The sequence below is a fragment of the Stenella coeruleoalba genome, assembly GCF_951394435.1.
Source record: "Stenella coeruleoalba genome assembly, chromosome: 20".
Taxonomy (NCBI): domain Eukaryota; kingdom Metazoa; phylum Chordata; class Mammalia; order Artiodactyla; family Delphinidae; genus Stenella; species Stenella coeruleoalba.
This window is the reverse complement of record NC_137166.1, coordinates 17,810,608-17,836,695: the sequence shown is the minus strand read 5'-3', so window position 1 is coordinate 17,836,695 and position 26,088 is coordinate 17,810,608. Positions and strand designations below refer to the sequence as shown.

The following is a 26,088-nucleotide window of genomic DNA, read 5'->3' as shown; positions in this document are numbered from 1 at the left end:
TTTCTTTTTAACCTTGTAATTTTGATTTGCGTTTCTCTGAAAGTCAGTGATGTTGAGCATCCTTTCATGTGCCTCTTGGCCATCTGTATGTCTTCTTTGGAGAAATGTCTATTTACGTCTTCTGCCCATTTTTTGATTGGCTTTTTATCTTTTTGTTATTGAGTTGTATGAGCTGTTTGTATATTTTGGAAATTAAGCTCTTGTTGGTTGCATCATTTGCAAATATTTTCTCCCATCCTGTAGGTTGTCTTTTCATTTTGTTTATGGTTTCCTTTGCTGTGCAAAAGCTTATAAGTTTGATTAGATCCTGTTTGTTTATTTTTGCTTTTATTTCTATTGCCTTGGGAGACTGACCTAAGGAAACAGTGCTACAATTTATGTCAGAGAATGTTTTGCCTATGTTCTCTTCTAGGAGTTTTGTGGTGTCGTGTCTTATATTTGTCTTTAAGCCATTTTGAGTTTATTTTTGTGTATGGTGTGAGGGAGTGTTCTGACTTCATTGATTTGCATGCTGCTGTCCAGCTTTTCCAACATCACTTGTCATAGAGACTATCTTTTCTCCACTGTATATTCTTGAAGGAGTTTGTTGAAGATTAATTTAATTTTATTTTATTTTATTTTTTTGCTGTACGCGGGCCTCTCACAGTTGTGGCCTCTCCCGTTGCGGAGCACAGGCTCCGGATGCGCAGGCTCAGCGGCCATGGCTCACGGGCCTAGCCGCTCCGCGGCATGTGGGATCTTCCCGGACCGGGGCACGAACCCGTGTCGCCTGCATTGGCAGGCGGACTCTCAACCACTGCGCCACCAGGGAAGCCCTGTTGAAGATTAATTGACCATAGGTGTGTGGGTTTATTGCTAGGCTCTCTGTTATGTTCCACTGATCCATGTGTCTGTTTTTATGCCAATACCGTGCTGTTTTGATTACTGTAGCTTTGCTGTATTGTCTGAAGTCTGGAAGAATTATGCATCCAGCTTTGTTCTTTTTCCTCAGAATTTTTTTGGCAATTCTGGGTCTTTTATGATTCCATATAAATTTTAAGATTATTTGTTCTAGTCCTGTGAAAAATGTCATGGGTAATTTGATAGGGATTGCATTAAATCTGTAGATTGCTTTGGGTAGTGTGGCCATTTTAACAATATTAATACTTCCAATCCAAGAACAGGGAATATCTTTCCATTTCTTTAAGTCATTTTCAGTTTTCTTTATCAGTGTTTTATAGTTCTCAGCATATAAGTCTTTCACCTCCTTAGTCAGGTTTATTCCTAAGTTGTTTTTTTTTTTAAAGCGATTTTAAAAGGGATTTTTTCTTTTTACTTTCCCTTTCTGATATTTCATTGTTAGCTTAAAGAAATGCAACAGATTTCTGTATATTAATCTCGTATCCTGCTACCTTGCTGAATTCACTTATTGGTTCTATAGTTTTTATGTGGAGTCTTTAGGGTTTTCTATATTTAGTACAAGGTTATCTGCATATAATGACAGTTTTACCTCTTCCCTTCCAATTTGGATACCTTTTATTTCTTTTTCGTGTCTGAATGCTCTGGCTAGGACTTCCAATAGTATGTTGAATAGAAGTGGTGAGAGTGGGCATCCTTGTCCTGTTCCAGAGTTTAGCGGGAAGGCTTTCAGTAAAGTGATATAGTTTAGGTTTGCACTTCCCTGATGGCTAAAGATGTCGAGCATCTTTTCATGAGCTTGTTGGCCATTTCTCTATCTTCTTTGGAGAAATGTCTCTTCAGAATCTTTGCCCATTTTTAATTGGGTTATTTGTCTTTTTATTGTTAGTGTATTTGTTTTTTAATTTAATTTAATTTCCCAAGAAGTTATTCATATACATAGTATTACAAAGCTAATTCAAAGATCCATAGCCCCATGCTCCTTTCTTACCCTCCATTCCTACTCCCCATCAGCAACTACTATTTTCAACTTGATTTGCTGCTTTTTTCAATGTTTCTGTGGTACATTAGGCTTGCTTCTGTGCTTCTTAGGTTTAATGAATCAATTTACCATCCAAACCAGAACACTTTTGAGAGTGAAAGAGGACACTATTAATAATTATACCAGCATAGCAGATGTAAACCATACTAACCTGGGCAAATCAGGACCATGACCCTAGGATTCATTCAGCTGCTTTCTAGGATCTAAACTTGTGTTGCCATTGCCTTGTTAGTTCTTTTTGTTCTGATAACTTAATGCCATTTTTTAATCCCTTTCCTGACAGGAAAGGGAGGGAGGGAGCAATGGTGTGTGTATGTGTTTTGTTGTTGGTGGTGGTGGTGTTTTCTGGGCCACACAGTGTGGCATGTGGGATCTTATGTTCCCTCACCAGGGATTAAACCCGCGCCCCCTGCAATGGAAGCATGGAGTCTTAACCACTGGACTGCCAGGGAAGTCCCATAAATGTGTTTTGTTTTGTTTTTCCTTTTGGCCACGCCATGTGGCATGTGGCATCTTAGTTCCCCAACCAGGGATCAAACCCATGCCTCCTGCATTGGGAGCGTGCAGTCTTTAACCTCTGGACTGCCAAGGAAGTTGTATGTGTTTAACATGCCAGCTTTCAGGAGGCAGCCTCCATTCTTCCCTCTCTAATGATGGAGAAAGTAGGTGTGGAGGACATGTGTGACAAGAGTCAGAACTCTTCTGGTTTTAAGTAACAGAAACCTAGTCTGAACTAGCTTAAGCAAAGAGAACTTTTTAGCCTACCGAATCCAAAGAAGGGCCGAACAACACTGTTGTGGGAAAAGCTGGGATAGATCTGGTCGTCATTGACTCTTAGAGTCAGGAACTGAAATGCTGCACCTCTTGTCTCTGCTTCTCTTGCATTTCGCCTTCATTCTCTCGCACTGGAGTCCAGTTTTTTCCTGTGACAGCAACATGACCACTGACGATGGCCCACTGTGGCATCTTAACATCCAACACTCAGAGATTCCCTCTCTGGCCCCAAATGCAAAAATTCCAGGGAAGAGACATAATGCTCCAGCTAAGATCAGATGCCCATCCCCAAGTCAACCAACTTGGCTGGGCCAGGTGGGGTGTATGGGGTTGCTGGTTTGTGTAAAACCGTGTTCAGCCTCCACCATAGCCATTTGTGAGAGGAGAGCCTGGGCCCGGTGCCTAGGAGTAGGGCATAGTCCCGTAGATTTCCTCAACAGTAATTTGGCCAAATCCATATGACATTAGTGATGGATTTAAGAAGTAAAACTGAAAAGATTAGTACTCAGTACTCTGCTGTTTCTGCTAAAATATAAATGTTCAGCTTTTTCTAGTGATAACATAAGTGACAGTTTGGAAGACCTAGCATTTAAAACTGCTCCCTTTCTGCCTCTTCCGTATAATCATTTACATAGATTTACATATGTTAGAACTTGGTTCGTCTTCCTCTTCTGCATCAGATGCTATTTTATTTTCTGTAGGATAGCTTTCTCCTTACCCTTCTTAATCTGATCTAAAATAACCAAGAAGGAATTCCCTGGTAGTCCAGTGGTTAGGACTCCGCACTTCCACTTCAGGGGGCACGGGTTCGAGCCCTAGCTGGGGAACTAAGATCCCACATGCCACGCGGCACAGTCAAAAAAATAAATTAATAAAAAATAAAATGGCCAAGAAGAAGGTACTGTCATTTAAGCACAGAATTTTGGAACGTTACAGCTGTAAGAGGCCTTAGAGACTATTTCATTTATATTTCACAAAAATTTCCTTTGGCTTATTAACCCCATGAGTTGCTTCTTTGACATAAGGTCTCCATGGTCAAATAAGTTTGGAAAATGCTGTGTACAGCTGTACACTCCCCTCGACATTTGGTGCATGTTTGCCTTTTAGGGGGTCTGAGAAGCCTTGCAGCTAAAATCAACAGTTTCCTCAGTTCCTCGGCCATTTACCAAGGAACCCTGTTTTCATTATAAGCATGCCAAGTAATAATGTTCCGTGGAACATACTTTGGGAAATAATCCAACCATCTTATTTTATGAATTGAGGAAACGAAGTTCATGAAGAGACTGCAGTTCTGATTTTCCAAAGCTAATGCCAGGAAGAATTAGCACTCGTTTCCACTTGTTGCTGGGAGCTTACATTGGCCAAGTGCTCATGGAAGTATAGTATCTCCCCCTCTTCCTCTTACTTAATTCACTCATCCACTGCAACAAGATTCATCTTTTTATCAAGGATGTCTTAGGTAACATCATCAGGGTGAGCTGGAGCACAAGATAAGCACCAGGTTTGGAAACAGCAGCATCAGATCAGACCCCACATACTTTTTTTTTTTTGCGGTATGTGGGCCTCTCAGTGTTGTGGCCTCTCCCGTTGCGGAGCACAGGCTCCGGACGCGTAGGCCCAGCAGCCATGGCTTATGGGCCTAGCCGCTCTACGGCATGTGGGATCCTCCCGACCAGGGCACGAACCCGTGTCCCCGCACCGGCAAGCGGACTCTCAACGACCGCGCCACCAGGGAAGCCTCCAACGTACTTTTATTGTTACAAATTATTATAACGAATATTTTAGAGTTTCCCCTTTTTATTCTCCTGAAATGAAATGTATAGCTACGTAACCTACATGTATATTTTAAAAATCAATATAATGTCCCAACTATAATATAAAGAAGGAATAAAAGAATGCTAGTTTATAATAAAATAACATATTTTAATATATAAATGTCTAGGCCAACTCTAAGATATAATGAACTATTCAGTTGCTCTTATATGTAGAATCATCATGAATGTAACAGCTACAAATACAAATTAATAATAAATATCTTGTACTGGCAACTCAGAAGTACACTGAGTAAGCCTGATTTTCCAAAATGGTAAACTCTCTCTGTAAAATTCCAAACAAATCAAAATATTATCTCCTCTCACTTCATATGGTACTTGTGTTCCTGAAAAATTCAGTGTATATTAAAACCTGGCAAAAATACTTTTATTGAGCATTTATTATATGGTAGCACATATATCTAAGTGCTTTAATTAATTCATTTAATCTTCATAATGATCCCATTTAGGTATGACTAATATCCCCATTTTACACATGAGGAAACTAAGACAGAGAAGATAAGTAACTTGTTCAACAACTAGTAAGTGGCAGCACGGTAGATGACCCCAGGCAGTATGGTTCCAGAACTTGTGCGCACACGTTCTGTGACTGTCATCTGAAGGACTCAGGAACTGAGTCACTTGGGCATTTCCTGCAAAGATCATGGCTAACAGAAGGCAGCTTCAGATCCTGGAAACCTGATACCAAAAAGGAAAACAGGTCAGACTCTCTCCTTACAGCTTATTTACTGTCTGTCCCCGAGAACGATGGAGCAGGGAGAGGGGAATGTTGAGGCCAGCCTTGAACCCAGATGCCCTGACCTCCCAGTACCTGACAGTGTGAACTGTTCAGAGAGCAGAGAGAGGAAACAGCTCTGGCTTCCTTTTTACTCTTCCTCATGTTCCACTAGCCCTTGCCAAAATCATGGGCCAAACTGGACTATGCCATCCAGCAACTTCCCATAATGGACACAGAACTGAAAAGGCAGGGAGCTGGGAAAAACTGAAGGAGACCAAATGCCTCTGGGACTGCCAAGCTGGGAAGTGAGAGTCTTAGGACTTGCCTCCTGCCCTGCAGCTTGATTGGGAATCTATTCTTCCTCTGAGAGTGATTGTGCTAATAATCAGATGGGCCTCTGGATTGCAAAACCCACTTATCTTTGCTCTATCCTCTGAAAGGGAGGAGTTCTGACTAAGTGTACCTTCCTTGGGGTGACTTAAAATGACAGTCTGGATTGATGCTCTGGGGTCTGTTCCAGCTCATTGCTTATCGCCCCACTGTTTGCTCTTAGCAAATCTGCTCCAAATAAATTTCATGCTCTCTGAGGTTTAGTATTTAATAATGTAACTAACGTGTATTAAGAGCTTACTGTATGCCAGGCAGGGCACTGAGTTCTTTACATGCATTATCTCATTGAATCCTAACAACCCTGTGAGATAAATACGCCTATAACCCTATTTACAGGTAAGAAAATTGAGGTCCAGAAAGTTTACATTTAGATGCCCAGGTCAGACAGAAGAGAGCTGAGTATAAACCCAGGCAGTTTTACTGCCAGTTTGGCTATTCTGAAGGAACTAATTAGAACAGGCCTGAGATTATACTTGAGGAAGAGGTAAACTGTTACAAGTATATTGGGACAAACCTGGGTTCCTAGGACTTCTGTTTTCTTAACCACTGGGACTTTCTTCTACTCTTTAATTCTCCTGAACGGCAGCTATTCAGTTACTCAGCATGGTAAGGGAGCAGCCAGAGGGATCTTTCTGAAATGCAAATCTGCTGAAGTCCAGTCCTCAGGTAACATTTTTCTCAGTGGTTCCCTGTGGTTCCTAAGATAAAGACCAGGCTCCCTAATATGACATACAAGGCCCTTTATAATCTGGACCCTGCTTGACTTTATAACTGTCTCTCCTGAGCTTCCCCTCATGAGCCCTCAGAACCTCGTGCCAGCTCTACATAGTCTGCGTACTATTTCTTGCCTCCAGATCTTGGTCCATACTGTTTCTTATGCCTCAAATGCCTTCTCCTCCTGCCCCCGACCTGTCCATCTGATAAACTTTTGTTCATCCTTTAGGACTCTAAATGTTAAAAGCCTTTTCTCATTTCTCAGGAAAAATTAATCCTCCTTTCTCCAGGCTCTACAGTACTTTAAATACCAGCTCAAGACTAGAGTAGATATTGTAATGCTTTGTTCACATCTGATGTCAACAGGGGACAGCCCCTGAACACACCAGTCACTTCTTAAAAAAATTGTGGTAAAATATACATAGCATGAAATATACCATCTTAACCATTTTTAAGTGTACAGCTCAGTAGCATTACGTACATTCATGTTTTTATGCTGCAATCACCACCATCCCTCCACAGAACTTTTTTCATCGTGTAAAACTGAAACTCTGTACCCATTAAATACTAACTCTCCCCCTCCCTCAGCCCCTAGCAGTCACCATCCTGTCTGTCTCTGAATTTTACTACTTTTCCATTCATTCTTATGTTCCCCAAATCTAGCACACTGCCTTGCACAGAATAATGCTTAATAAATGTCTGTTGAGAGAGTGCATGAAACCTCTTCTCTAAGAGGCATGGGACAATACATCTCTTAAGTTTCTTTGTACCTGCCTTTGCAATAAAGACTTCTTAGATCTTAAACTGGAAATTCTGGGGCTTCCAAACTCTTCCAGTTCCCGAACTCTTCTGTTCAGGTTTCCCAAGAACAGAAGTTGTCCAAACAAATTCTCGTTAGGAGGGAATTTTACCTTCCTTACTTGGAAACGCCTAAAGTTTTCATTGCAGTTGGGTTGTAGACATGTTGTCCCCAAATCAGCTGGGAGAGGGAGTCCTGAGGCACAGTGACAGAATGAATATTGACGAGCAGCCAGAACTGTCTGCATTTCAAAACTTGGCTTCACACACACACACACACACACACACACACACACACACACACACACACACACACACACACACTCAATGTGTGTGTGTGTGTATATATATATATATATATGTATATATGTACATTGCTGTCAAAATTTTAGCACATGTATTTTCCTTAATTCCTCCCATCTGTGTGAAGGTTTCTGCCATAATTACAGCTAACCTAGTAAAGGAGGCAGCTGCCTGCGTTTTATCCTTTCACTTTCTTACAGATGCCTTTTGGGAGCCTGTAACTTTCTGTGTCTTCAGAATTACACTCCAATACACATGTTTAAGAATTTTTTTTTTTTGGACACACCGCACAGCATGTGGGATCATAGTTCCCCAACCAGGGATCGAACCCGTGCCCTCTGCAGTGGAAGTGCAGAGCCCTAACCACTGGACCTCCAGGGAAGTCCCAAAGAACATATTTTTTAAATATTTTGGAAAAAAGATGCAGTCTTAATTTGTGCATCAAAAATGATTTTGGGGGCTTCCCTGGTGGCACAGTGGTTGAGAGTCCGCCTGCCGATGCAGGGGACACGGGTTTGTGCCCTGCCCCTGGTCTGGGAAGATCCCACATGCCGCGGAGTGGCTGGGCCCGTGAGCCATGGCTGCTGAGCCTGCACATCTGGAGCCTGTGCTCCGCAACTGGAGAGGCCACAACAGTGAGAGGCCCGCGTACCACAAAAAAAAAAAAAAAAAAGATTTTGACCCAGTCCCCTTGCTGGAAAATAAAAACCTGGTTGTCGATAGTTAAGAAAATTCCAAGAAGTGCAGCAGGTCATGTCCCAATCCTGTCACCCTTGCTCTTGGCACTTAGATTTTTCATGGGCAGAGTTGTTGTAGTGATCCCTTCTTTGGAAACCATGACATATCTCTTACTGTCTCCTACCCAGTGTTTTTTCCTAACATGCTGCACTGCTGCATCCTGGCTGCTCATTAGAGTCACCTGGAGAGCATAAAAAGAAATTAAAAAAAAATTTTTTTTTAAGCCCTGAGCCCCTACCCCTAAGGTTCTGATTCTTACATGTGAGGTGGGGGCCCAGGCGTTTTAAAAGTTCTCCATGGAATCGTACTGTGCAGCTAAGGTAGAGAATCACTATGTTAGAATGATGGTGTTGCTCAGAGGCAGAGTCTGGGCTTTGTAGCCATACTTCGGTGTGGGTGGGCAGGTTGCTTTTTCCAGCCTAGTCCACGTCTATTCTATGCTATGTGTATATTAGCACATACTACCAACCCCACCAGAGCCTCTGATGTGTCAGTGACTGTGGTTTTCTCTGACCTTTGGTCTAACTATAACCGTTTGTTCCTGAGGCATCTTGCACAGAGCACTGAATTCCACTAAGCAGAACCCCTAAGGAGAGTGGCCTGCACTTCCCTCATGGCCAATCAAGCTGGACCTGAGGCTGTGTGAGCCGGGTGAGCCTGGGGTGATGCAGGATGCCCCAAGCAAACCAGTGCTCCAGAGGAAACCCAAACCTTGCAGTCAGCCAGCAGCCCAGTTGCTGTTCCCCCTCCTCCCTAACTGGGCCCCATCCAAATAAACTGCTTTGATGGTGCAGGGAAAAGGTCAAATTCTCTCCATAGCATCCTCCTGTGTATTGGATTTCCTAGTTAACTGCACGTGTTTAAAAACAGGGTTTGCAGCTAGACCTGATAGATGCAGGTTTGAATTCTAGCTGTGTCCTTGAGCAAATCACTAAACCTCTCTAAATCCCCTTTCCCTAATTTGCAAACTGGGCCTAATAACACCTACCTCGTAGGATTAAATGAGATAATGTGCGTGAAGGGCTTGGCGCAGTGACTGAAGCGTAGTAAACACTCAGTAAATGGTAGTAGTGAGCCTTTGCAGGCGATGTCTAATCCCTTGTGGGAGGCGTTAGGTGCAGAAAGGGAGCAGAACTGTGCTCCCTCAGCAGGGAAGCTTCGAGGGCCAAGAAAGATGAAGCCCTTTCCCCCCAGACGTGGTAATTGAGTACAATTTGAAAGCTGGGATTGTAATCACCTTCTAAGGACAAAGCGCCCCATCACTTCTACAAGCAGCAGCCTGCTGCCTCTGTACATCCTCCGGCCATTTTCCCCTGCCTTCTTTGTTCTGTTTCCATGCCTGTGGGGGTGTAGGAAAGCTGCTGCCTTCCTCAGGTTGCTATTTAAAGACATTCTGAGAGATGCTGCCACCGCTGCTCCTAGAGCCACCGCGGCTGCTGCTCCCGTCCCTGCCGCAGCGAGTGGAGAGTCCCAGCACCTACTTTCTGTTTAGGATCCCTGAGCTGTCACCCCTCCCAGGGGTTAACCATGAAGGCCATCTTGGTGTTTGTCCTTAAACTGCCCAGACTGTCTACATCCCTGTAGCATTTTGGGCACATAACCAGTTAAAATTTCCCCCTTATTCTTCAATGAAAATCATGCATGATACCCCCCTCATCCCCTCCCCACCCATCTCCAACTTGCACTTGAGATGCCCTCCTTATTTAACAGCCAGACACAATCTGGAAAGGGTAAAAATGCCATTTATCTCTAGGTCTAGCAGAGAAAAATACTTTAGGAATAAAAGGTTTTTGAAAAGCTCAGTAACCTCCAGTTAACAGGAATGCCGCCCTGAACTTCAGCATGTTTGAGATTCTCTATCTGTCAGGCATGGATAGGAATCTCTTAGACATTAGTAATCCTGTCTTTCTTTGCTGACCCACCCAATGCTTTTCAATGAAGTGTCTCAAAAGCCTGGTCTTTCCGTTTGAATTGGTCCTGACTTCTTTTTTACAGACCCATCAAAGTGAACTTTGGGGTTTTATCAGTAAAGCATTTATTCTTCTTTAGACCAGAGCACCCTGAATGAGGTCCAGATTGTCTACCTCCATTCTGCTTCCCCAATTTATTTGTTTCCTGCCCGTTATCCTAGAGAGGCTGCTCGCCTCCAAGACCTCAGAGCCTAGCTGCTCTCTGCTTGTCCAGGAGAGTCCTTGCTGGTGCTTTCAGCTCTGTGCAGTGGCACAGACGGTGTTCCCGACCGTCAGGTACCGACTCTGGCCCTGATACCACATCACACTGCATGGAGTCTCTTCCCCTCTTTTACAGCCCTTCCCTTTTCTTCTAACTCTCCTCCATTTATTCATCTTCCTGAGCACTCTTTCTTTGGCTCCTGCTCTCTATTTTTCATTTTCAGAGCCGTGCCTTTCCCCTCATTTTCTTAGCCGCTTGGTGGTAAACCCAACTACCTCAGTGTCAGAATAATAGTAGCAATGATACTTTGAATTATTGATCACCACGCTGTGATAGCAAAGTACTCTCATATGCATTATCTCTTTTGATCTCACAATAAACTTGTAAGGTAGGCAGTGCTTTACGTGCTTTTTGCTCCCCACTTCGTGGTAGTGAAAATAATAACCACCTGCAGAGGCAGAATAATATAGTGGTTAATAAAGAGCATTCGCTCTGAGTCAGGCTGCCAGGGTTTGAATCCTGCCTCCACCTGTCACTAGCTGTGTGGGCAAATTGGGGATAATAACAGTACCTCTCTCTGTTGTGTTGTTGTGAGGATTGAATTACTATAGATAAAATGCCTAGAACCACACCTGGCACATAATAGGTACTATGTGAGGATTAGCTATTGTTATCATATGTTCGTTCATTCATTTGTTTGTCAAAGGTTTACTACATGCCAGAGCTGCTGCATGCCAGGCTGTACTCGAGGCTTCAGTGATAGAAGAGCAGCAAGATTGACAGTCCTGACCCTTGCAGAGATCACAGTATTAGTGCCGCTTCTGCAGCAGCCATCACTTGCAAATCCTTGTGCTTGGATCTTTATAGACAGTAATTCTCACAACAACCTTCAAAGGAGGCAGTGTTATTCCCATTTTACAGAGATCTCCGGGGTTCCGAAAGCCGAGGTGGTTTGCTCAAGATTCTGCAGCTGATAACTGGGGTGTTGGGATTCACTTCACCCGATTCGCCTGCCAGCAGACCATTAGATTCGACTGTCCATGTCTGTCTCCCCCAGATGGTGGTGAGCTCCTGAAGGCTGGAGCTGGCCCTCATCACCCAGCATGCTGAGCATGGTCTCCTGCACACAGTTCGGGAAATGTCAGCTGGCTTGTGCTCTGCTTATGATCCTTGACTCTGTCCCATAACTAGTCTCTTCTGTTCACTCTCACTTCCCTCAGCCACCAAGCTGTATGTTGGTTATAACATGGAAGCACAGTGGTCAAAATGAGCGTTCTCAGAGGTGGACCTACAGCTTCCTTATACCACACCTAATGCTTATTTCAGCGTGTCTTTAAACAGAATTATTTGGATTCTGGGGTCTCCTCTTCTTCTGGGCCCCAATCTAGAGAATCTTTTTGTCTGCCAGGCTGGTCTCCAGCCACCAACTCCAGTCCACTTGTTTCTCATGTCGGCTCCTGCCTTTTATTTCGATGTCTGACTTCCCTGTTCTTTGTCTGTTTTTGTCTTTGTGCCTAGTACTTACTTCTTAGCCACAAAGGGAGCCACAATTCTATTAGCTCTATAGAAGACTGAATTTCTAAGTACAATTAGTGTATGCTAGCATTTAACTTTTTAATTCTTTTATATTTAGTAACCCATTTTTTCCCTAAATATTACAGAAGTATAGGTGGGAAGTCCTCTGCTAGATCACGCTTTCTGGAATTCTTATTTCTGTAAATGTCTCATCTATCACCATTTGTCTTATTGATCTCACAAAATAATACCAAAGAATAGCAGTTTCATTCACCTGAGTTCCATTTAGAAGTGTGACTTTTAAAATATTAAAGTTATTTCAAATGTAAATAAATCTACTAATTGCTAAATGTCTTTACTAATGGAGTTTGTGTTAGAGAGGTAGTCTGACTAAAGATTTTTTTTCCTTCCTCTGTTTCCCAGATATTCTGGGTTGTGGTTAATATTGTTTTTATAATCAAATAAATAAATTTAGGAACTAAAGAGAAGAAAGATATCCATCATGTATTTCTTCTTTAGGTCTTTTTTTTTTTAATTAATTAACTTATTTGTATGTTTATTTTTGGCTGTGTTGGGTCTTCGTTTCTGTGCGAGGGCTTTCTCTAGTTGCGGCAAGTGGGGGCCACTCTTCATCGCGGTGCGCGGGCCTCTCACTATTGCGGCCTCTCTTGTTGCGGAGCACAGGCTCCAGACGTGCAGGCTCAGTAGTTGTGGCTCACGGGCCTAGTGCTCCAGCTGCACAGGCTCAGTAGTTGTGGCTCACGGGCCTAGTTGCTCTGCAGCATGTGGGATCTTCCCAGACCAGGGCTCGAACCCATGTCCCCTGCATTGGCAGGCAGATTCTCAACCACTGCGCTGCCAGGGAAGCCCTCTTCTTTAGGTCTTAATGCAGAGATACAGCAACCACTCTGGGTGTGTTCGGGGTCAAGCTCATTGAAAGTCAAACACTGTTTTCCTGCTTTTCCATTGTAAGTGCACCTGTGTGCCCAAGGCAGTCTTTTGCTCACACGGTCCCCTTTTCAGTATGTTTTGCCAAGCCACGTCTAACCCTAAAGACTGCCCTTGTCCCTGAAGCATCAGCTTCGTGTGCTCCAGGGAACTGGCTCCTGGAAAGGGAGGGGGAGGGAAGGAGGAGAGAAAGTGTGTGTGTGCATGTTGCACTCACACTCTAAATTCTTTTAATAAAGGACCTGAACCCCACCCCTTTCCAAAGAGTTTTCAGACTAGGAATCCGGGTACTTCTTTAAGATATCCCTGGCCCACCCCACTCACACCCTCCACCTCCACCTTTCCCTGCAGTCCTGGGGCCTTGATGCGTGGGGGGATGAAGAGCAGGTGTGTTGAACTCTTAATGAGAGGTTTCCTCTGTGGGATTGCCTATATCCTGCCCACCACAGAGGCTCCTGTGAGTAACTTTACCTTTGAACTCTCCTTGTATTCAGCCCCTGATCCATGGGATTTGGTGACAGTCCCTGGCTGGCGGGAAGCTTTGATCCTTGGGGAGTCCAGAGGAAGTCCTGTGATGTGTGGGATCCCAAGCGCTACAGGGATTGGGGAGAAGCCGTTCCAGGGTGGGTTGCTAAGATAGACCCATTAATTAAGAAGGAGTCTTTGCCTAACACTCAGTTACCTAAAAAAGGAGATCTGGTAACTGAAAACAAGGAACTCAGCACCCCTCAAGTACAAAGTGGTGTTTGCACAAGCATTATTGTTATTTTAAGGACACAGCAGTGCCAAGGAGAAAATTCCTACCCACACCAGGAAAGAACAGAGTACCTTAGCAGACCAGAATGCCTTAGAACTTTCCTTTTTAACAAGGAAAGGAAAGCTAACCTTACTTTGAATGTTAGGATGCTCTAGCAAAAAATCTCTAAGATATTTCTGACTAGGTGAAAGATTCCTCTAGAAAAAAAAAGATGACCTTGTGATAAACAGTGGGAACACTAGAATTTCTATATAAGAGACACTGGGCTGTAATTTGTTGGAGAGAGTGTTAGGAGCCTTGTCTTTAAGCTCTATTCACATAACAAGCATGCTGGGTTTGCTTAAACTCTGCAGTTATTTGAGGTGGCTTGAGAGTGAGGGGACAATAAAACTTCCCCAGGCCACTCCTTGGTGCCACCCATTGGCTACAGATGAAAGTCAGAGCAAAGGCCCTTTCACACGGTAGGGAAACGTTCTTCCTCCATCCACCTCTGCAGGCGGAAATCACTTCCTTTGCTTCCACAGAATCACCTACACTTATCTCTTAGATTGAGGATCACACTGCTTAGTGTGCGTGTCTGCCTCCCCGCTGGCTGTAGCTGCCAGAGGGTAGGGTTCGTGCATTATTCACCTTTTTATCACCAGCACACTGCCTGGGCACGAAGTAGGCCCTTGATGACGATCACTGAGTGAGTGAGTAATCATGAATCAGTAGCTGTGGGGAGCCATCCTCTTTCCAGAATCGTCTCTCCTTTTCACACTGCTGGCCTTGAGGAAGGAGAAAGCTACGTTATGAAAGAGCAGTCGGGCATAGTGCACAGTCAGAGGCAGACGCCTGCACTTGGAGACCTGACTCCTGTGTGACCCAGCAGCTCTAGGAGAAAACCCAGGAGACAGCTGCACAGCAGAGATGGGGCAGCATCTTTGTGGGGTTTGCCCACAGGATTCAGGCACTTAATGCCGCGACATTGGGCAAAGAGCACTGAGAGTTGTCTGCAGGGCCAAGTGCATAGTATGTGGGGCCCAGTGCCAAATGAAATTGCGGGGTCTCTTGTTCAGAAAAACAAGGAAAAAGTGCCGTTTGAGGTTTTTTTTGTTTTTTTTTTTTTTTGCAGTACGTGGGCCTCTCACTGTTGTGGCCTCTCCCGTTGCGGAGCACAGGCTCCGGACGTGCAGGCTCAGCGGCCATGGCTCACAGGCCCAGCCGCTCCGCGGCATGTGGGATCTTCCCGGACCGGGGCACGAACCCGTGTCCCCTGCATTGGCAGGCAGACTCTCAACCACTGCGCCACCAGGGAAGCCCGCCCCTCAGGTTTTTAAATACAAAGTTTTCTTCCTTTCTTCCACAGTCTCTCTCTCCTTTCACTTGTCAAGGTGTTTATTATTTGCTATTAATGTTGTTCTAAGTTGAGAACCTTTTAAATGTTAGACTATTAGCATGGATTTTACTGTTCATCTTTATATTGTGCCAGTGCTATGCTGATTTTAAATGCAAATGTGAGTGTGTTGACCTCGTATGTGGGGTCCCTGAAATTATGCAATTTGTATTCTGTAGCTGGTACATGCATATGTATTCCCTGGTTTCCCAGCACTGTTTCAGTGGATGTTCTTAGAAGTTTTAGTTTTTACCAAGTAAGAAACTGGCCAGGAATAGCATGCATGCATGCCTTCTTTCATTCATAAATATTTTTTAGATATCTGCCATGTGCCAGTCACTATATGAGGCATTGGGACTATACCAGGGTGAACAAGGCAAGATGTGGTGTCAGTGTCAATAGTACATGTGAGCTATTGAGAAAATTTATTTTTAATTACACAATAAATATTTAAATTACCATTGTGATAGGGGCTACAAACAGAGCTATAGGAAGGGTAGGAAAGCTTACCTAGATGGGAGCTAGGGAGGCATCCCTGAGGAAGTGGCATTTCAGGCTGAGGGTGAGTAGGAATTGTAGGGTGAAGAGGAAGCGAAATGTCTTCCAGGCTGAGGAAACAGCCTATGCGAAGGCCTTCAGCTGGGAAGGAGTTTTGCGCAGACAAGGAAAGGAAGAAGGCCCATACAGCTGGAGCCCAGGGAACAAGAGGGAGACCAGACAGTGACCTGGGGGGCTGGTTTTGTGTACCCCGTCCCCTACCTTCCTCCATCCAATCCCCAGTGCGTGTGCTATTCGAGAATATCAAACGACGGAAAGAGCTCTTTCTGTATTCTTTAGCAAGTCCAAGATGTGTGATGCTACACACCTAGTGTACTTGTGTGGAATGCTTAGGGGACTGTGGGGCTAAGACCCACCCCCAAAACTGATAAATTTAACTACATCACAGATGTAAGTGTACTTGTTACCCACTGAAGTAACTACTTCCCAGCATTCTGTTCACCACCTTCAGTTCACTTCCTTTTCCTAAAATGTGACCTCTGTTTGCTCGAACCTCTCTTCATACACTCTCTCTGCTCTCAGGATACGTACCATGTTCTGTTCTGTATTGTCCTCACTTATGTACATGACTTATCCTCCCCACCAGAGCATAAGCCTCTTTAAAGGCAGGTTCTATATCTCTTTTACCTATTAAATGGCCTTAGGAAAATCTTTGTCTAGTAGTTAATTCAGTTTAATAAAAAGCATATTTATTTTTAATAGGTTATATATTCATAGAATGGTACAAAAGGGTATATAATCCCCCTCATCTCTCCCCAGTGTCACTTGCTGAAGGCAATCAGTATTTTTGCAGACGTAGTCTGTGTTTATAGTATATAGGTTGTTATATGTATTTATTACATTGTTTTTATGAAAAGCCATAAAAGTGAAAGAATGAATGAATGTCTGCATTCTCCTATTTCTTTTTTTTCTGATCTTCCTCCTTTTTTGAAATTGCACACTGCACACTGGTACAGCCTTCAATATTCAGCCAACTCTTGAAGTTCCAAAGTAGTGAGAGGAAAAAATTTAAAATCCATTTGAACCAATTATTGTCAGAGATGTTTACATATGGTGAAACAAACCCAATTTGGTACACATTATTAATAAATAGCCATGGCATAGCGTAGTGGCTAACATTGTAGACCCCATTTCTTCTAAGCGAAATACAAAACCCAGAAACTATAAAGGAAAAAAACTGATAAATTTAACTACATCAAAAATGTAGATTTCAGGCTTCCCTGGTGGCGCAGTGGTTGAGAGTCTGCCTGCCGATGCAGGGGACGCGGGTTCCTGCCCCAGTCCGGGAAGATCCCACATGCTGCGGAGCGGCTGGGCCCGTGAGCCATGGCCGCTGAGCCTGTGCGTCTGGAGCCTGTGCTCCGCAACGGGAGAGGCCACAACAGTGAGAGGCCTGCGTACTGAAAGAAAAAAAAAGTAAATTTCTTCTCTGGAAAATAAAATTTCACAAAGAAAAAATGCCAACTAGGGAAAAAATATTTGCAATTCATATGATAGGTAATGGACCTCTCTTTTTCATATACAGAGAGCTCTTACAAATCAATAAGGAAAATTTGATTACACATACCAGAAAAAAAAAATACAAGTAGTTGATGTATCTATTAAAAAGATGCAAATTTAAAACAGCAAGATGCTATTTTTCACTTCCTGAATTAGCCAAGATAAAGAGTTTGCAATATATATCACTTATGAGAATATGGGGAAATAGGAGTTTTCAGAGTGATAGGTAAAAATATAAACTATTACAACTTCTCTGGCCTAGCAATCAAGATTTTCAGTGTGCATTACCTTTTGACCTAGGAATTCCATTTCTGGATATTTGTCCTACAGATACCCTTGTACATTGGGTACCAGAATGTTTATTGCAGCAATATTTGTAATAGCAAAAGATCTTCAAAATGTGTTGGGTATGGGGGGAATCATGGTACATAACAGTGTAGCACAGCGGTCCCCAACCTCCGGTAGCAGTCCATGGCCTGTTAGGAACCGGGCCACACAGCAGGAGGTGAGTGGCTGGCAAGCGAGTGAAGCTTCATCTGTATTTACAGCCACTTCCCATTGCTGGCATTACCGCCTGAGCTCCGCCTCCTGTCACATCAGCGGTGGCATTAGATTCTCATAGGAGCGCAAACCCTACTGTGAACTGTGCATGCGAGGGACCTAGGTTGCACGCTCCTTATGAGAATCTAATGCCCAGCGATCTGAGGTGGAGCTAAGGAGGTGATGCTAGAGCTGAGCAGCGGCTGAAAATACAGATTATCATTAGCAGAGAGGTTTGACTTCACAGAGACCATAATAAATCAATTGCTTGCAGACTCATATCAAAACCCCATCAGTGGGCTTCCCTGGTGGTGCAGTGGTTAAGAATCCACCTGCCAGTGCAGGGAACACAGGTTCAAGCCCGGGTTCGGGAAGATCCCACATGCTGCAGAGCAACTGGGCCTGTGCGCCACAACTACTGAGCCTGCTCTCTAGAGCCTGTCACAACTACTGAGCCCACGTGCCACAACTACTGAAGCCCGTGTGCTTAGAGCCCGTGCTCCGCAACAAGAGAAGCCACTGCGATGAGAAGCCCGTGCACCGCAATGAAGGGTAGCCCCCACTCGCCACAACTAGAGAAAGCCCACGCGCAGCAATGAAGACCCAGCACAGCCAAAACTAACTAACTAAATAAATTTATTTTAAAAAACCTTATGAGTGAGTGGCAAGTGAAAACAAGCTCAAGGCTCCCACTGATTCTGTGTTATGGTGAGTTGTATAATTATTTCATTTATATATTACAATGTAATAATAATAGAAATAAAGTGCACAATAAATGTAATGCACTTGAATCATCCCAAAACCATCCCCCCGACCCGTGGAAAAATTGTCTTCCACGAAACCAGTCCCTGGTGCCAAAAAGGTTGGGGACCACTGGTATAGCATATAATCCTGTGCTTTAAAAAAGGGAAGTGGGGCTTCCCTGGTGGTGCAGTGGTTGAGAGTCCGCCTGCCGATGCAGGGGACACAGGTTCGTGCCCTGGTCTGGGAAGATCCCACATGCCTCGGAGCGGCTAGGCCCGTGAGCCATGGCCGTTGAGCCTGTGCGTCTGGAGCCTGTGCTCCGCAACTGGAGACGCCACAACAGTGAGAGGCCCGCGTACTGCAGAAAAATAAAAAATTTTAAAAATTAAAAAAAATTAAAAAGAGAAGGGAAATGGCGCAGTGGTTAAGAATCCGCCTGCCAATGCAGGGGACACGGGTTCGAGCCCTGGTCCAGGAAGATCCCACATGCCACAGAGCAACTAGGACCGTGCACCACAACTACTGAGCCTGAGCTCTAGAGTCTGTGAGCCACAACTACTGAGCCCACCTGCCACAACTGCTGAAGCCCGAGTGCCTAGAGCCTGTGCTCCATAACAAGAGAAGCCACTGCAATGAGAAGCCCACGCACCGCAACGAAGAGTAGCCCCTGCTCTCTGCAGCTAGAGAAAGCCCGCACGCAGCAATGAAGACCCAACGCAGCCAAAAATAAATAAATAAAGTAAATAAATTTTTTAAAAGAAAGGGGGAAAGGGGAAAAAGGCACATGCATATATATATGCTTGTAAATACCTAGAATATTTCTCAAAATTAAGAATGATATCCTCTGAGAAGGGGAAGTAGGAGTCTGGGGTAGAAGAGAGACTTATTTTTTTAATATGTACTTTTTTGTACTGTATTACCTTTTCAGTAAAAGTAAACAACACAAGCTCTGAATGTTTAAAAACTGGCTCTGCCCCTTTCTTAGCAGAGTAACCTTGGGAGGTTACTTAACCCTCTAATCCTGTTTCTTCATCTGTAAAGTGGGGCTTTCCTTTCTTTATATGACTGGCATAAAAATCAGATAATATATGGAAAATACTAGTGCAGTACCTGACCCAAAAAATTGTAACTTTTGAGGCAAAGAGCCCTCAACCAGGAGTAACTTTGAAAGTGGCTGCAGACAAGACATGTGACCCCCTGTGACCTGGAGTCTTCAGTCCCTCATTTGACTAAATGATCCCTAAGGCCCCTTCCTCTGAGTTTCCCTGTTCTTCTGCTAGAAGAACCCATTTCTTGCTATAAGTTCTGGCTCCTAAGCCAGGAGGACTTGGGACAAAATTAGAAGCTCCTGGGAGTAGGTGCTCTGGCACCCTCCCAATTCCATATCAGACCATCAGATCAGAGTATTGGATGTGAAAAATGGGTGTGACTGTGTCTATGGAGTCCTCTCTTGCTTCCCATTGCAGAGTTGGAGTTGAAAAAAAATTATAGTGACTGAGGGAACGACACGGACATGAAACAATGGTGGAAAATTTTTAAAGTAGTGGCAAGGAAAAGCATGATTGCTGAAGAAATAGCCTCCTGCGTTTCATAAGATAGGTGCCTGTTCGGTGGGTGTCACAGAAGGCTTTGTGGGAGCTAGAGAGGAGAATGCTGGTAAACATGCTCTCAGGAGCAGCCGTATCTGGGCAGTACTGCCTGCCTATGGTCCTGAGGTCTGTGCCATGCCTTGGAACTGAAGGGAGGGGTCTGGGGCTAAAAGGGAGCAGCAGCCACCAAGGCCAGTGTAGTGAGGGGTCAGGAGTGCATGAGAAACCCAAAAGGAAGCCTACCTCAGTACAGCTGCCCCACTCGATCTCCAACCTGAGAGGGCCATGCGTTATCTTCTTAAAGGAGCCTGTGGGTTTCCTCACAGAACTCCTCAGACAGGAGAAGGCAGTTAGGTCATTCTGAGAAGTGTTGGCACAGTAGACAGATGGCCATGACTCTGTCTCTCTCATCCAGGTGCTGAGGGACGTCCTCAAGGATCTCTACCACCTGCTGAAGCACGTGGTACGTTTGGAGTCCGATGACGTTGCCAAGCTCCATGCCCAGCTGGCCCTGGAAGAGCTGGATGAGATAATGAGAAACTTCCTGTTCCCACCACAGAAGCTGGAGAAAAAGATCATGGTCCTGCCATAGACCAACCTCAAAGGACATGGAGGAGGCAGAGGGACCAAGCAGCCAGAGCAGTGCCCAAGCCTTCCAGCAGGTGGCCCCACTGCCCCTTTGGTGCTGGCAATATGGCTGCCCCCGGAGGTGGCTTTATGTCTCTGGTCCTGTGTGTCTTCGGGCTGACCTTCCTAAAGCACCTATTTAGCCATCCTGCATCCAGCCTGAAGTGTGTGCCGATAAAAGAAAAAAAGATTACAGATCTCATTAACCTGCACATTTTTCACTGTCCTGTAGCATTTAGAGAAGGATGTCTACCTGATGGCAGTATATTTTTAACACAACCGGTGGAATTTGATTAATTGACCATTCTCTTGCGACTTGAGTAGAAGAGGTTGGCCCACCCATAGGTCACATGTCTTGATATTCTTTCATGCTGAGATTGTCCCTCTTGTAATGAGGAGCAGCCAGAGCTGGTCATCCTTGGATGCTCAAGAGGCATTTCAGGGTACAGAGACGCAATTGTAGGGAGGGAGGGAAAGGAAATTGTTATCAAAACATGCAAAACTGGAATAAAACTATCTTGGCTGGAAAGAATAACAGGTCTGAATCTGGTCTTCTGCTTTTGAGATGGAAAGCTTTTGAGATGGCGCTGAGGATTTGATCTCCAGAAAAGAGAATCAAGCTGGTTGAATCTTCCAGAGAAGAAAGGTAAGTGCTGTGTTTGCCCTCCCAGGCCATTTTCTTTTACTCCCTCTGCTACTGTTAGCACAGAGTTGCCCTGATTATAGGAGAAAAGAGCCACAAACATCTCAGATGAGAGAGTTTATATCCCGCCTTCAGTCTTCTGCTCCTTGAGAAAGAGGAATGCTTAGACAATGTGTTCGTGCTAAATGCCTGTTGGAAAGTGCATTATGTATTGGTGACCTGATGCCAGGTTTACTGAAGTCATTTCACACGTAGCACTCTAGACGTCTTTTTATCTATTTATATATTTTGGTTACTGAATTTTGATTGCAGCTAAAAGAGAAGACAAAAAGGACGTACTGGATGATCGCTTCAGACAACCCCTCCCAGTCATCAACACCTTGGTGAGGCTAACCCAGAGTCCTTAACCAGTCCTCAGCTCTGCAGGGCTGAATTTTATCACAGGATTCTATCCCCACTCTCTGGTGACCAGGCCCAGCAGAACCAAAACACAATTTCCCAGAACTCTCAGGTGACTGAAGGACTGTCTAGAAGCCCACTTGCCAGTTAACATCAGGCTATTTTCTTCTGGCCAGATTACAGGCACGTCCTTAGCTTAGAACCTTTGTGGTGAGCATCCCTTTAAAGAGGCCAGCTCACAGAAAGCTATGGCCCACAGGTTAGCCTAGAGAGCAGTGAACAGAAGCAGTCAGATGTTTCCAAGGAATATTTCTGTTCAGCTAGGGTAGTTGGATTATTCCATTCTCCAAATCAAGGGTGTCTAGAAAATCAGGATTGGGCTTTCAAATCAGAGAAGAATCTCCTTTGGACCAGCTGGATATACACTAAAAGTTTTTATTTCTTGGCCTTCCTCTAACTAAACCCCATAAAACCCACTTAAGATAATCAGATTAGGTATGTTAGATGGTTGGTTTAACTTACAACTTTATTTGCATTAAATGTATTTCCGTTCTGAGGACATATCCTAATTGATCAGCTTGATTAGACTGAGAAAGTCTCTAGTCTAAACACCTAGTCTAGGGAGTGCCTCACAAAGCATTGTGGTCCCCTTATCTCCATTTATAAATTGCCTCTTAATTTGAATTATTTGGCAACTGGCTAAAAGCATCTGTTCTTTATTGACTTTGATGGATTCAGTTTCAGAGAGTGACCTTTTCTGTCCTTGTTACCAAACTCAAGGGGAGGATACCGTAATGTAACCCTTCTAAACACCAAATATGACCAAAATATTAAAAATTACCAAATTGTAAAATAATCTCCCATGTATATAGATATGTATAGATATGTATATAGATATCTGTATCTATATATGTCTCCATCCTTGAGAAAGCATGAGAATTGAGAGCTTTACGATAATAAGAACGCAAAACTTAAGAAAAAGAAAAAGGCACAGAACTCCAGGGGCAGATGGCAGGAGCAATAGTGACACATTCCTGCACAGGCCCAAGACGCGTGTCTGCTTCTGTGTAATAGCAGCATCCCTGTGCTTGCCTCCCACCTCTGCCCGTCTCTCCTCCCTCTGCGGCCACCTCCTCCTGCTGCTCCTCCAGTCTCCTCCCTTTGTCTCTGCTACAGAAACTCTCCTGGCCTCGCACCTCCAGTCCCCTCCACTGTGTAGCAGTCTGTCCCACGCCCCCCTGTATCACTCATTAGTCTTTTACTTGCCCCCTTTCCCTTCCCTGCTTCTTCCTCCTCTTCTAGGCCACCGGCACATCTCCCTTGGTGTCCAGAGGATGGCACTGTGGCAGGAGTCAGGCAGGGGCCCAAAGCTGTGGCTGCAGCCAAAGCCCAGGCTCTCTGCCCAAGTGTCGACTGGTTGATCAGGTTAGACTTACTGGACATTCTGGAGAGCTTTCCTCTCTGCTGTTTTGTCCTTCCTCCTTGGCACAAACTTACCCTTCCACACACTCTGTTATTTAATCAGAAATCTCTTAACTTGCACTTTGCTCCTTATCGTCTCTCCAAACACATACTTTTCCATATGTTCATATTCTTCTTTCTTCACCTCTCTTCTCCATTCCTTCACTTTCCTATGGCTCTGCCGACCCATCCACGTGTAAGGGCTGACCAGGGACAGGAGGGTAGGAAAGCGAATCACAGGCAACGACGACAACAATTTGTTGAGCACCTACTATGTGCCAGACGTAGCACCAGATGCTGAGAACACTGCAGTGAACAAAATGCTTACCTTCAGGGGAAGCTTACGTTGTAGCAGGAGGAGACAGGCAACAAGTAAGATAAAGAATAAAGCAGGATATCAAATGGTGATAAATGCTCTAGGGAAAAATCAAGTCGGGAAGGAGAGGTGAGGAGTGTATGGGGTGAGAGCTGTGAGTTTGGATAAGTTGTCCAGAGAGGGCCTCACTGAGAAGTTGAAGTTTGAGTAAGGATCAGAAGGAGGTGAAGGAGCGGCCATGAAGATACTTGAGGGAAGAGCGGTCCAGGCAGAGGGAGTGGCGAGTGCCAGGGCCCGGAGGTGAGAGAGGAGGGGCAGTGCTGCTGGGCACAGTGAGCGGGCAGGAAGTGGAGCGGAGGGGGTGCAGGGGGCGACGTGCCGAACAACGTGGAGCCTGTGGACCGCTCTGAGTGCGGGGGCAGCCGCAGACCTGTTTCCACCTGAAGCCCCTTCAGCTTGTTTTTGGAAAGTGCTTTGAGGCCAAGATGATAAAAGCTGTAAAATGGGAAATGTATTGAGCCAGAAGTTGTTCACATCCAACCACAGTTTTTTCTCAGTTTGGAAGTGGTGAGCCCCATCCCCTTTCACCAACGCCTTCTTTGGCAGCACCCGTTTCTCCTCATTGGCCCCAGAAGAAAGAGGACAGCAGACGGGTTGGTCTGGCCTCTGTCCCCGCCCTGCTCCATCTCTTTGTCTGTGAGGCTGTGAGTGAAGGGAGCCTTGCCTGCCGCCTGCACTGGAGGGATGGCCAAGACACGTGAAAGTTGATCAGTTGGTTGGAGGATGATTCACCTGACCTGTACAAAACCAGATTGGCTTCTGCAGTCTCTCTGCACAGAAATCCAAAAGCTCAGCTGGAATTTCAGTGGCAAGGGAGAGAGTCAGAACGGGAGCTGAGTTCCAGGGTGGGCTGTGGGAGGCAAGCCACTCTGCCCTGACCACGACGGGGGCATGGGGGGTGGTCTTCTTCCACTGCCTCCTGGACAGCAGCAGGCGTGACCTCTAAAGGCTGTGCTGTGTCCTCCAGCGAGTTCTGCAGCCACAGAGCTTCTGCAGTCACACGCAGCAGCCTCCCTGCAGTGCACGGCACCTCACTTCCATGCACCACTCTGCTCGGAGCTGACTGGCCACTTGGGGGTTGGGGAGTTGTCTTCTTAGAACACCGGCTGCTGCACTCTTCCCTGTTGGCGGGGCTCAGGGCTGTGCTCAGCGTACCCCGTGCCTCCAGCAGGTGTAGAGGCAGCGCAGACCTGCACCATCAGCCCTGGAAGGGGCTGCACCCACTTATTTGAAGGGTCATCCCTCTTGTCCCTCCCCAGTGTTCTTCATGCTGACTCAGGTAGGTCCGTACTCCCAGGAAGCTCAGGTATTACCTGCCCCCACCCCCGTGACACTCTGCAGTCCCTGGGGGCATAGAATAGCAAGATCAGTTACTCTGTGTTTCCTTTAGTTTGGAAGGTCATTTTTTACCCATGAACTTGTATGATACAACAACATCGTGGAACAGAGAGGCAAACTATTGTTATTCCCTTTTGGTGGAATTTGGCCCAAGTCTCCTGGGGGGCTTGAGGCAGACTCTTTTGAACATCTCTTGAATCCTAAGGAGCCTCTCCCCCCAAAATTAGTATAGCAGCAAAGCCCTTTCAACTAGAGCACAGCTTGAGAAGCACTCAGGAGCTCATATACACACAGGAGCCCCGGCATGTGGGTCCCACAAAGCAGTCATTGGAACTCTGCTGACACGAGCTGAGGGATGCCGACCCTGTGCTGGCCCCCTGCCCTCAGAGTGCTGAGGAGTGGCAGAGCCCTCAGGTACAGATGCCCTGGCTGCGTGTGTGTGTGTGTGTGTGTGTGTGTGTGTGTGTGTGCATGCACGCACAGATTATATGTTTTATGAATTATAACAAATTTAAAGTATATGTAACGAAGAAGAATTCGCAATCTCACCTCCACTCCTACCCCAAGGTTACCACTGACCAGCAGGTGGGTGTATATCCCTCTAGATCTTTCCTTCCTTTCATCCTTTTCCCAAACGAACATGAATATACCTTACTGCTTTCAAAAACAAAAATGGGATTGTCACCATAAAAAGTGTTCCATAGATTTTTTTCTTAGTCACATACCTTGGAGACACTCAGTACTTACAGCCCCCTCTCCCCTGTGATGTGGCATGTCTTCCATTGTATAGATGAACAACAGCTGGTTTAAGCATTTGCCTCTTGATGGTCAGTTGAATTATTTCTAAGTTCCAATGATTCTTCAATGATTCTCGAGCATAACTCTTTGCATACTGAAGTGTTTCTATAGGATAAGTCCTAAAAGGTTGGAAGGCTGGATCCAGAAGATACGAACATTTTCAGTGTTCCTTCCACCAACACGCTTGTGCCGATCTACGTTCCTCCATCCTCAGCTGACACTGCTTTAATAACCATGCAATGCAGGTTCAGTCACCACAGCAAAGTGTTAACACCATTCTCTAAATAATTTCAGGCCCAGGAAATCTTCAGGGGATGGAGTTTTCTGTGTATCAAAACCACCGGTAGGGGCACAATAACACTTTGCAAGTATGCTCACCGGCAGCCAAAGTCCAGCTACAAGTACTCGTCCTGGAGAGAAATCCTGAGCTCCTGCAGGTGTATTCAAAAGAGCTGACTAGGCTCTCAGCTCTGAGACTCCGTCCTGAGTGTTAGGGTATGCCTTCTCATGGGATTAGAGGTGTCCCCAGGTTAATGACCACG

The 26,088-nt window shown here is 45.1% G+C and overlaps 1 protein-coding gene across 1 annotated transcript in view; it reads left to right on the top strand.

Annotated features, from left to right (window-relative positions):
* TANGO6 (transport and golgi organization 6 homolog) overlaps window positions 1–22,042 on the top strand; it is a 176,824-nt gene extending 154,782 nt beyond the window's left edge. The window contains exon 18 of the mRNA XM_079906387.1: window positions 20,320–22,042. Coding sequence (XP_079762513.1) covers window positions 20,320–20,496 — 177 coding nt within the window. The 3' untranslated portion in view covers window positions 20,497–22,042. The remainder of the gene's footprint in view (window positions 1–20,319) is intronic.
* Window positions 22,043–26,088: the final 4,046 nt, after the last annotated feature.